At 35.7% G+C, this 13,293-nt stretch overlaps 1 protein-coding gene across 1 annotated transcript in view; it reads left to right on the top strand.

Annotated features, from left to right (window-relative positions):
• Nucleotides 1-13,293, top strand: part of Brr2 (U5 small nuclear ribonucleoprotein l(3)72Ab) — a 486,889-nt gene that overhangs the window by 395,085 nt on the left and 78,511 nt on the right. The window contains exon 35 of the mRNA XM_090392214.1: nt 4,227-4,374. Coding sequence (XP_090248340.1) covers nt 4,227-4,374 — 148 coding nt within the window. The remainder of the gene's footprint in view (nt 1-4,226; nt 4,375-13,293) is intronic.

Raw genomic sequence — 13,293 nt, 5'->3', positions numbered from 1 at the left:
GCATGCAACAAATTACGTTTACTCTTTTGCTTAATACGTTACTTTACTGAGCCAGCTATTATACAAGGGTAGTCTGAAAAGTTCTCAGCCTGACAATGAAGAAAGGAGTGTATAATTTAAAAATTATTTTTATTTTCATAATCTCCTGTAAGACTATCACATTTATTCCAGCACCATTATACCTGTCCCTGTAGTGGTTCCCAGTAAGATCTACAAAATATCCATCTACAGCTGCAATCATGATTCTAAGAAAAACGCTGACCAGCGAGGAAGGGTTTTAGTTTTGGGAAGAGATAGAAGTCAGGGGGAAGCCAAATCTGGGCAATAGGGTGGATGTTCCAACAGTTCACAGTGCAGATCCCTTAATTTTCCCCTTGCCAAAACACCTTTGTGGGCAGGTGCATTGTCCTGATGAAAAATAATTTGTTTCTTCTGCAAACTGGGTCTTTTCTCACGAATTTTTTACTCTACTCTGGCTAAAAGATTGGAATGATATTCCTCGGTTATTGTTTTACCCTTTTCAAGATAATTAATAAACAAGATGCCTTTAGCATCCCAAAACACCAATGCCATGACCTTTCCTGCTGATGGAACCAACTTTGTCTTCTTTGGTGCTGAATAACCGGCTTCTGTCCACTCTTTTGACTGCTGTTTGGATTCTGGTGCATAATCTTGAATCCAAGTCTCATCCATAGTAATAAATCGATGCACAAAATCAGTTTTATTCTTGTTAACACGCTCCAAGCACTGTTCAGAGATTTTCATGAGAGTGCGTTTTTAATCTGCTGTGAGCAAGCGCAGCATGTTGCCGAAAGCTTTTTCATTTGCAATTCTTCATGCAAAATATATCATACACATTCTTTTGAAATGCCTATAGTCTCAGCAATTTCATGCACTTTGACTCGCCAGTCATTCAAATACCATATCGTGCACTTGATCAATGATTTCTGGTGTTACACTTTTTGGACGTCCTTCACATAGATCATCTTCAAGGCTGGTATGGCCATATTTATACTCAGCAGCCCATTTCTTAATTGTTGAAAACGAAGGAGAAGAGTGCCCAGAAACTTTTATGAACTTCGAATGAATTTCTTTTGGCGTTAAACCTTCTTTTACAAAGAGTTTTATAACCCCATAATACTCAATTTTATCCATTTCTGGGATACAGATAACACTTTCGCTTCAGACAGCTGTATAAAACAAACTACTTGATGAATGAATTGCAATTTCACATGGATGCTTATGACAGATGTACCAACTTAGAAAAAAAAAAAAAAAAATCTTGCCAATAGTGTTGCCGTCTATGGTTGAGGCCGAGAACTTTTCAGACCACCCTCGTAATAGTTCTATATATCTTTATCGCAGAACTGTATACAAATCACAAATCCGCCCAAACATTGAATATTATTCTCACATTGAGCTTTGTTTGAGTAGATAACTACAGATAAAGAACAAATAGGCCAGCAAACCATAACTTGCCAAAGTTGTCCTCTATTTCTTGCAAATGTTTAGTTTCTTCATAAATTTTTACACATACAGTAGAATCTCTCTTAACCGGCAACAACGGGATATCGTCGATTCTAGATTCGGGATTTTGCCAGATAACTGAATATATTTCTCAAGATCTTACCTGTTCATGTTCTGCGATGCCATCTGTAGAAATTGCAGCCTGCAAAGTTCGTTGGTCGTGTTTTTCGATCCCCGCCATAATTAAATAAATAACATAAAAAGTTGTGTGGATTTTTTAAAATTTAAAACACATACACGTAATTTTATATTTCACAAAATGAAATTTAAACAGCATTTAAAAATTACAGTATATGTTATCACATGAAAGTTGTGAATTTCATAGCGTGACGACATAACATAACTTCGAATGTCTGCCTGCTTACAAGATTGTGACTGGAACCTTAAAAATTCACTGTGTATACAATGAAGTTTCATGACATCATAAAATCTTATGAAAATGTGCAATCCTTCGTCAGCTTCCTTCCACATAACTTTCGTTGACCTCATCATCATCTTTCTCCTTTCCCAGTACATGTTTGATTATTTCATTGTCATCAAGAGAGAGAGAGTGACAGGAACGGAATTGTCCACATATACCCAAGCCTGCACCTCCCCTTCACTAACTTTCTCCAAATGTGTTACTGAATCCAAGATGTCGGACACGGGACGTTTTAAAACCACGAAAATCTTTGTCACTTGATTCGTCATCTTTAAACATGATAACTGGCCACAATTTATGCCAACAGCGATGTAAGTAAAGTGAGGTTCTTTACATTCTTCCAGGCAAGAGATATAGTAAATATGGCATCTTTCGATGTGAACTGTTTCTGAAAATCTTGGTTGTCACCTTCAAAATAATTCACACATCAACACATAAAAAGGGAGTGGTAGTTCATCTTTATATTCTTGATGACTCCTTGGTCCATTGGTTGGATAAAGCTTGTTAATCTTGTCTGGTGGTAAACCCTTTTCCCTTAAATGCTTCTTCACACTGGGCACGAATACACTATGAAACCATTCTTTGAATATGTCAGATTTGAATATATCCATGCGTTCTTTTGTGCCTAATAATGAATAGGCAGATTTTTCACATTTTTAAGCAGTGTGGATTGCAGTACTTACCTACCACTGGCAATCTTACTTTGTGCGTACGTGCAGCCTTTGCGCATACCACCACAGTTACTCGGTCCTTGTTCTGCTTAAAGCCCTTCCGTTGCACAAGCCAAAGTCGACATCGGAAGACACTTACATAACAATCCAGTCTCGTCGGCATTATATATTTGTTCTGCAGTCATATTATTTTCATCCACAATTTTCTGAACCTGCTCGATAAACTCGTTCGCAGACAATTCATCGGTATACCCTCTGTTCACCAGACACATCTAACTTACTGATTCCATGCCTTTCGGCATAAAAGAAAGGCTTGGAATCCGACATAAAAGATTTCTTTTCTGGAATCATGGAATCGGCATAAAAGATTTCTTTTATGCCGAAAGGCATAAAAGAAATCCATCGACATCCGTATAGTTTCAATGCCTTTCGGCATTGAAACTATACGGATGTCGATGGATTTCGACCCGAGTTTCGTACCCGGCTATAAAATAAAACAGGATTTAACATCTCCCTCTTAATTAATAAATTCGCCGGTAAAATAGCCTTTTAGCTTATTATCTTTGTAAATTTTTCTTATCTTCATTCATTCCATCTACCATTGTGGTTTGGAACGATCTTCCCTCTTATGTATTTTTTAAAGTACGATCTGTAGATCTTCAAATCCAATGTTAAAAAGTTTCTCTTTCTCCTCAATTTTCTGCTAGCCTGTCCAAAGCATTAATAGGGTAATAACATTAATACTATAGGTTGGATAACTGATTGCCTGTGGGATTACTATTTAAAAAAAAAAAAAATCCCTGAAGCACAGTAGGAAGAATGGGATCATATTGTGCAGTTGAAAAGATCCTACTCAAATTGTATATTTTTTCATACAAAAACAGTGATGCTTTCCTCTTCCAAAAACTCATATTTTTATTCTCCCTTCTTCTTCCCCTCCAAAATAAAAACATGCAGTTAATAATATACTATCCTTATGGTCCTATTTGCTGTAATCAACCCATCTCTAATGCATGTAGATAGTTCTGCATATGTGTTAGCTGTTGTGTAGAGGGAAAACATGCATCCAGGCAGATCTTGGGGTGGGGGAAAGCTCTCTCGTTCTTCAAGAAATTAAAGCAAAAATAAATTCAAATAGTTTGTTGTCATTATTAGTTTGCTATAGTGAATTCATTTTGGATGGCGTTATACACATGGAGACTTTGGTCAGAAGCATTCAGTAGTTTGTTATAGCAGCATTTCCCATGACAAGGATGACTAAATTTTATTAATTATACTGATCAGTAATAAAGTTTTAATCTCTCATATTTATCCTATTCAAATTGTATAGAAAATGGAAGCGATCTATTGACAACACAATCATGCGCACACACATGTGCGCGCGCGCGTGTGTGTGTGTGTGTGTTTAACATACTGAGTTGCATACTGAGACTTCAGTATACAACTAGACTAGAATCAGTAATATAATATGAAATGAAATACTTTTATATGGTCGAAATTGTTTTATATATTTTTGTGCTATTCATTCAGCATGTAAAACTAGGTTAACTAATTTCTTTATTTATATATAATGATTAATGAATTGATAATTTTTTGTTTATTTTTAGAGTCATTTAGATCACTGCTTACATGACCACTTTAATGCAGAAATTGTAACTAAAACTATTGAGAATAAGCAAGATGCTGTGGACTATTTAACTTGGACATTTCTGTATCGACGTATGACCCAAAATCCAAACTACTACAATTTACAAGGTACAAAATGTGAATATTGTTATATATATATAAGTTGAAACAGAATTCTGAAAACTTTTTTTTCTTCAGCTAAGAGAATTATTATTACCAGACACCTCCTGGGTGTCAGGGATTCATCAAGGCAGACCTATATCATACTACCCTCATTCATGGCTTCCAAAGGCAGTCCATTCCAGTCACACATTGCACTGAGAGAAATATCTAGCTCTCACTCCTTTCTTGATTGCATTAATTTTTAACTTCCATGGATGCCATCTTGTCCTCTTACCACCCTCAATAAAATGAAAAATACTCTACGAGTGTACTATGTGATCCTTTCAGAAGTTTGTAGGTCTATCATATCACCCTTCTTTTTGCTGTGCTAGGGTCTGCATTCCACAAATTCTCAATCTCTCTCTACATAATCTACGTTCCTCAGTCCCAATAGTATGTTTTATACTCTTCTTTGCACTCTCTCTCTCCACATTGTTTACATCTCTTCAGAAACAAGGAGACAAAATCTGAACGCAGTAGTTCTGATGAAATCATATTGAAACCTTGTAAAGAGCCAAAATTACTTACTTATCTTTACATGTTGGTGTTCATTCAGCATTGCAGTTATCCTCTGAGTTATATTTGCAATCTTTGTTAAGGGATTGCAAATATAACTAGTTTATACGAGGGTGGTCTGAAAAGTTCTCGGCCTAACAACGAATTTATAATTTTGAAATAATTTTTATTTTTCAACATATTCTCCCTTAAGACTAATACATTTATTCTAGCAATGCTCCAACGCCATTATTCCATCCCTGTAGTGGTTCTAAGTAAGATCTGCAAAATACCCCTCTACAGCTGCAATCACCTTGATTCCAAGAAAAACGCTGACCAGCGAGAAAGAGTTTTAGTTTTGGGAAGAGATAGAAGTCAAAGGGAGCCAAATCCTGGGGAATAGGGTGGATGTACCAGCAATTCATAGTGCAGATCCCTTAATTTTCCCATTGCCAAAACACCTTTGTGGGCAGGTGCATTGTCCTGATGAAAGATGATTTTTTTCTTCTGCAAACCGGGTCTTTTCTCACGGATTTTTTTGTTTAGTCTCGTTAAAAGATTGGAATAATATTCCCCAGTTATTGTTTTATCCTTTTCAAGATAATTAATGAACAAAATGCCTTTAGCATCCCAAAACATCGATGCCATGATCTTTCCTGCCAATGCAACTGACTTTTTCATCTTTGGCACTGAACAACCAGCTTCTGTCCACCGTTTTGACTGCTGTTTGGATTCTGGTGTATAATGGTAAATCCAAGTCTCATCCACAATAATAAATCAATGCACAAAATCAGTTTTATTCTTGTTAAAATGCTCCAAGCACTGTTCAAAGATTTTCATAAGAGTTCATTTTTGATCTGATGTCCCTAGGCAAAGAAAATTTAGGTACCCCTATACATTGTCTCTATGTATTTTTTCCACGAACTATGTAGCAAAATCCGGTGTCCCGAAACTTAGCGCCCCTAGACGATTGCCTAGGTTCGCCTAATGATAAAACTGGCCCTAAGCATGGCACCCATCTTGTGCAAAGCTTTTTCATTTGCAATTCTTAATGCAAAATATATCCTACACATTCTTTTGAAATGCCTATAGTCTCAGCAATTTCATGCACTTTGACTCGCCAGTCATCCAATACCATATCGTGCACTTGATCAATGATTTCTGGCGTTGTTACACTTTTTGGGTGTCCTTCACATGGATCATCTTCAAGGCTGGTATGGCCACGTTTATACTCAGCAGCTCATTTCTTAATTGTCGAAAATGAAGGAGAAGAGTGCCCAGAAACTTTTATGAACTTCGAATGAATTACTTTTGGTGTTAAACCATCTTTTACATAGAATTTTATAACCGCATGATACTCAATTTTATCCATTTCAAGGGATACGGACTGTAAACAGTTTACTATTACTATTTATAAGCCACTGTTATTATTAATTTTATATATATTCCTTTCTTATTTTCACTATTCCATCTTACTATTGTGTACTTAGTTTATCTACCTTTCGCACTATGAGTTTTATGCCTAAGGATAACAGAAAATTTATTTTATAAGACTGCGCCACCAGTATCTTTTAATTATAATAAAACTCAGTAATACGGCAGTTGACTTCTCTCTCTCTTTCTATAACACAAATTCCTTTAGTAGAACTTTACACAAACAGTCATGGTGTATTTGCACTTAACTATATGCTTAGGCTATCTTACTTGATCTTCCGCTCTTAAGTTCGCGTTTATTTAGGAACAGTGCATTGTAAAATAATCAATCAGGCGGCACTCTTTTGACATATATTTAAAACATATTTATTTACAATAAAAACAAAGTACATGAAATAAGCGATAGGGAGGTTACTCTCTCTCTCTCTCTCTACCTATCCTTATATAAAGAAACAAACTTTCCCTTTTCATTATTAAATGACTATACAATATAATTACTCTGTTACTTCTCTGTTTAAGAAAATCAAATTGCCAAGACTAATTTACTCATGAAGAGATTAGTTAGCTATGGCAGGTTATCTTACAATTTATATTCCAGCTAACAACAAATCAGAGGACTCTCTTATAGATATTTCTTATCAGTCTATGACATATCTCCTAGATTACAAACGAATGTACATAAAAAGATGACACACACCTACAGAGGCTCTTTGTCATGACACCTTCCAAAAGTCCTACATCAAAGTCTCTGTGGTTTTTCTTTCATCTCAGGCCTTAGATTTCCATCCGGAGAGTCTTGTTTCAGGGGGAGGGGGGGGGAGGTGCTTCATTGGAAAATCAGCGGGTCTTGAACTGCAATCTTCCCGGTACTCAAAAGCTCAGGCAAGAAGTTTCAGCATACATGCTTGAAGATCGTTCTGCGGCTTTTGGCTTTGGTTTACTTCCCACAGCACTAGGACATCCGACCGGCACATGGCATCGGCTGTTCTCCCAATTTTTTCCTCTGGCATGGGTTCGCCGTAAAGTCTGGTCCTCTGGGTCCAAATGCTTCTGGCTCTCTTCAGTAACAGTGCTCTGCCTCTCCTCTTGGCAACTGGGCCTCGCCTCCTCTCTCTTGGCAACCGGTCCTGGACTCTCCTCTCTTTGGTAACTGGATCTCACCTCTCCTCTCAATGTTTGGCTCCGTCCCCTTTTATTTTCACCTTCTTGGGACCTTGCACCGAGGGTTATAAACCCCGAAGAAATCAGCAGTTCTCCTTGATCTTTTTGTTAAGGCTAACCCATTCTTTCTTCTCCTCCATGTACTCTTTTTTTTCCTTGTCTAGTCGGGCAGCGGAAACTTCTCTGAAACTAGCAGAACTCTTTGATACTAACTTTGAAGGTGTTCATGTACAGAGCTCGCAAACAACTTTCTCACACACTTAATCATAAACAACTTTCTTGTGCTCTTATACATAGCTATTATACAAAGTTCTGATGGCAAAGCATTGCCTTTGTTTTTGACATTCTAGAAACTTTAGTCATCATCTCATCATCATCAAATTCCTGCCGTGTACCCTCAAGGGGTGTACAGGATATGATAGTACTACATGAAAAAAATTACATCATTATTAATTTCCTATCTACAATTTTCCTCCAAATCAGTCTGTTACTTGTCAACACTCCAACATTATCAGATCTTATATTTCTATCGTCTAAAGCACTTTGTACTGTATCAATCCACCTATATCTTGGTCTTCCTCTGGGTCGTTTTGCTGCCAACCTGGCAGAGAACACTTGTTTTGCTAATCTTTCTTCGCCCATTCTGTTTAAGTGACCATACCACCTGAGATTAGCTCTGCTAACGCATTCCTGGATGCTGACAATGTCAAGTTCTTTCCTAATATCCTCGTTTTTAATATGATACTGCCATTGATGCCATCTGTTCACGCCTATAATCTTTCTCAGGACTCTCATATCTGTGGTCTCTAGTCTTTGGTCAAGTGTTTTACTTCTGACCCAGCTCTCAGATCCATAAGTTAAAACTGGTTCGAATACTATCTTGTATACAGCTAATTTAGTGTTCCGACTAATTTCTCTCTTATTCCATATGAATTTATTCAATTGACTTCCCACCATAACAGCTTTGCTGATTCTGTTGTCTATTTCTATATTTAATTTACCATCTTCAGTAAAAATCGTGCCTAAATATCTGAAATGTTTTACTTGTTCCACAGGTTCTCCATTCACAACACAGTTGACATTTTCAATGATTCTGCCTATTTTCATTGTCTTTGTCTTTTTTATACTTTAACTTTAGTATAAACAGTAGTAGAAACTTTAGTATAAACAGTAGTTACAGACAATTCCCATATTTACAATAATATTTAACATAAAATACATAGAGACAAACAAGGTTATTTTTGTATAGATATATCATGAGACTTGATCCCTGTAAAAAAATTGATGTAAAGCGCTTTGGTATTTCTAAGCTACATTGAGTTTTACACAGGCAACACTTTTGCTTCAGACAGCTGTATAAAACAAACTACTTGACAGAATGACTTGCAATTTCACATGAATGCTTATGGCAGATGTAACAACTTAGGGAAAAAAAAAAAAAAAAATCTTGCCAATAGTTTTGCATCTATGGTCGAGGCCGATAACTTTTCACACCATCCTCGTAAGAGCTATAAACTCCAAGATCCCTAGTCTTGTCAGTTTCTCCTAGCATAATTTTACCAATATAATATGCTATTGGATATCTCGTTACACCAAAGTACATAGTTTTACATTTGCTAACATTGAACTAATAGCCATTTTCACATGCTCATAATTGTAGCCTATTCAAATCATTCTGCAAGTGCTGCATATCAGTTACATTTCTGATTACTTTGTCTATCTTTGCATCATCAACAAATAGCTATATGTCACCTGTCAAATTCTTCTCAATGTCATTATTGCAAAGATCAGATAACAGTGGACCAAGGACTGGGATACTCCATCATTCACCTGAAATCTTGCTGGCTCACATCTCATACACTACTTATTGATATTTGTGCTCAGCCACACTCTTATCCAAGTTAATAGTTTATAATCCAGTCCATATTCTTTATTTTATGCTATATCCTGTCAAAAAGTCTTAGTACAGTCTAAAAAAGCATTATGATGCATCCATTTATTCTTGTTTAACTCAACCATAATTATTATGAAATGTGAACAGGTTGCTTAAATGGGACCTTCCCTTAGTAAACTCATATTTATTCATTACAAAGTATAGATTATCTGTCAACCTATTTTTGTATGCAGTCTCCTACCAACATTCCAAAATCTTCACCACTCCAGAGATATTGATAGAACGATAGTTAAACATCAGTCTCTGCACTATGTTTGTGTAATGAAATTATCATACACTCTTTTCACTCCTAAGGAATCTTTCCTGTACTGAGACTCAAATTATACAGCCAAGTCAAAGGAACAGCCAGTTCAACAAAACACTCTTTTACCATCCAAGTTGATATCCTTTCAGTCCTCCACATTGTCAAATCCTTATTCAGTTTATGCAAAAGTTGAGTACCTCTTACTCATATGCCTGAGTTTCCTCATCCAGCAAAGAGATAGCATTGAGCTTAATGTTGCATATACACACATACACCAGATTGATTGCTTTTACCACAATGGGCTCTCATTAGTTGAATATTCCATTCAATCTGAACAATCAGTTTATGAAACAATAGACTAAACAGTTATTTCCTGCTTAGAATTGTGTGGAACTTACAGGAGCATAATTTTAACTTGTTGAAATAATCCTGGTACTAATAATACACAGTTCTAATTTTATTAGATTCTCAGTTTCTTCTAATGTCTTTTGACCAGAATAAGTTGATTACTTTTAGAATACAGTATTTTGAATATGTCTGTCAGTAGATAATGTTATTATTGTAAGGCATTCTACATTAAATACATTTATATGTCACTATCAATCTCAGTGTGGATTTGAATGCCCTCCAGATAAGAGGAAATTTTTTTTAATTCTTTGAACAGTAAATTTTTCAAATATTTAGTCACACTCATTTGGATTTGTGAGTTTTCCTAAAAATTTAGGTTTTTCTTTTATAAAGCAGACCTACAAAACAAACTGGATGATAAACGCATCCCGATGTAAGATGTAATACACACCTGCCCGAGCTGCTAAGTAATCCTGAATTGCCATCTTTTCATTGCAACACAAAATTAAAAACTCTGCTTTGCATACTATATAATATAATACTACCTGTCTTTTAGACTTTTCCCAGTCTACTTTAAAGATCTGTCATCCGAAAGGCTGTAATCTCTCTTGCTGCTCCAGTGTGTTCTTTTCAAAGTATTGCAACTCATGTTGTTGTCAGATACACTTTTCTTGCACTTCTAATGAAAATAATTGTCCCCCCCCCCCCCCTTTTTTTTTTTACAGGAAAAAATAAACTTTCTGGATTAAAAAAAAAAATAAATAAGAAAAAATACCGAATGAATTGCAGTATAATGAATTCTCACTATTCTGTTGCCTTGTAAAATTATGGCAATTAATTAAATCTTATTAAATTGTTTGTTAAATCTTTGTCTGCTGCTGCATCTTTGTAAAATATATAAAATTTGTTTATATTCAGTGCTTATTACATTTATTATTCTGTCTGTTTTATTTAAATCTAGTTCTTGTTGTCTGCGCCATTGTAAAAATCTTCGATATAATACTATTCAAAACTTATTCTTAACTTTAACTTATAGCTCTTTAACTTTAATCTTAACAGTTGTATTCCGAGTATATAATCTGTTACTTGATTTAATCTCTTAGCTCACAATCCACTCACTCAACTTATTTCACTTGTCTCAAGGCTGCAAATATTATTGATCTTGTGTGCAAAAACTTCAGAACGAAGAAAATGCTTCCGGCTGGAGCCAATCTCTTTGTCTGAACAATTGGTGCTTTTCTCATTTGAATTTCGGAAAATTTATTTGATTTCCAGCTGCGCCACCAAAATTCGTGGATAGGAGATGAATATCCCTCTGAAAAAAAACACTCGGTTAATCACAGAACTTTCCTCTCTCACTTTTGACCAGTTCTAGCAATGTAAAACTTCTATTCTACAGTCGTGGCAAATTCAACTTTAGGACACACAGATTCGAATTTAATGAGCAGTGCAGTTGGTAATAGGAATCAGGCAAATTATTTAAACAAGAAAACAATTTATTCGTTATCAAGGAAATGTACAAAAGGTTAAAACTAAAGATTCAAGTAAATCAGGTTCTATGCTTCAATGACAATTCTCAATACAAATTACAATTACTACTCTTATGCAGACAATTCTTGTAAGACCACGTGTCTATAATATTTCCTTTGTTAACGCCTTATCACACTTACTTAAACAAACTCAGGCATAGCTAATAGCAATAATATTAAACATAAGATATTTCACCTTAAAAATTAGCTAAGTTTTCTCTCACATATAATTTAACAAGGCCCATTCAAAGGTTAGCATAAAGCTTAAGTCCTCAAGTATCTTAACAAACAAACCTTCTACAAGTCACCGCCACAATTCCATCTATAGCTAAAACAATAGAAAGATCTTATTTTAAACAGTTGTCTGGTCCTCTCTGATTGATCTTGGAAGCACTTTCTTTTATTACCTTCCAACCTTAAGCAACGAACACGGGTACCTTCTCCGGGACTTTTGAGATCTCCTCCTTCTATTTGCGAGCATCAGGAACTTGGTGGCATTGAACTCCAGTATCTACTTTCTTCTAGGAACAACTTAAATTAGTTGTTTTGCACTGCTGGCATCTAATAGCTGGAATGTAGGTCCCGTTGGCGATTGCTTATCATCTTCTATGATGATTAGCAAAACTCAGTCGCCATAAAGTACATCGTATCCCAGCAACTGCCCGACCCTCACTGACTGCTTCGCCTTCTGGATCCCGTAACTCTCTCGTCGGAACTCTGCGTGACCTCATAACTTCTCGCTGACCAAGGAACAACTAAAAAGCCCCGCTCATCGCAGAAACCCCTTTATATCTGGCCCCGATAACCTTGGGTTCTGCTACATATTAATCCCTTGGGTATTACATTGTTCTGCACCTGCCACCTTTTTCATTCATTGCATTAAGGCAGGAAACCTCCGTGCATAGTTAACCTTCATGATTGCAGTTGCCCTAGGTTATAAGTTAATACAATAATCTGTCTGGAAAAATCCTTGTCTGGAAGTTTCTTTAGACACAATTAATTCACCTTTGACCTTCTTTGTTCTTTTACAAAAACTTTGGGCTGTTATATTACTTCATAATTCACATTTTATTCCCATATTATTAAATGCAACAAATTTTGAATGGAATTTTGTTTACTAGTAAAATCAGTATATGAGGTATTTCTATATAAAAATCCTATTATGCACGATTTTACAGCCTCGATAGCAGAGTCAGGTGGATGATATGATATGCATCCTTAGTATGGATGCATATCATGTCATCTAAAAACCCAGATTTGATTGTCACTGCTGATGCAAGGAAGCATCTGAAGTTGAATTAACTGGTCTCATATAGAAGTAACAATTTTTGAGACAAACTTCATAAATCCAGGAAATTATTTGGTTCATACATGCTTTTAAAATCATGTACCATATTCAGATTTGATCGCCTTTTCAGCACTAAAGCAGTTTGCTTTTACCAAGTAAGTTACTAACAGACAAACTTTCTGAAGGACACTGGAGCATATAATGGGTCTGCATTGAATGGCCTATATGCAGAGTATTGGAGATCTAAATCATTGCAGTGGGATAGGATATATATTTAGGGCTAAAGATACAAAAAAAAAACTGATCTTGGAACAATAAAATCTGGAATTTGGAAAAAAAAAAAGATCATAATAGAGAATCTGATATAAGAAGATATCTAATTAGCAGATTTAGAAGACAAACCAAGGACTATATCTGAATCCAGAGTACTCTC

This window comes from Typopeltis vanoorti, chromosome 5, assembly GCF_054136105.1.
Source record: "Typopeltis vanoorti isolate ZY-2024b chromosome 5, IOZ_Tvanoo_1.0, whole genome shotgun sequence".
NCBI lineage: Eukaryota > Metazoa > Arthropoda > Arachnida > Uropygi > Thelyphonidae > Typopeltis > Typopeltis vanoorti.
Note: the sequence above shows the minus strand (reverse complement) of the source record. Positions and strands in the feature narration are given on the sequence as shown.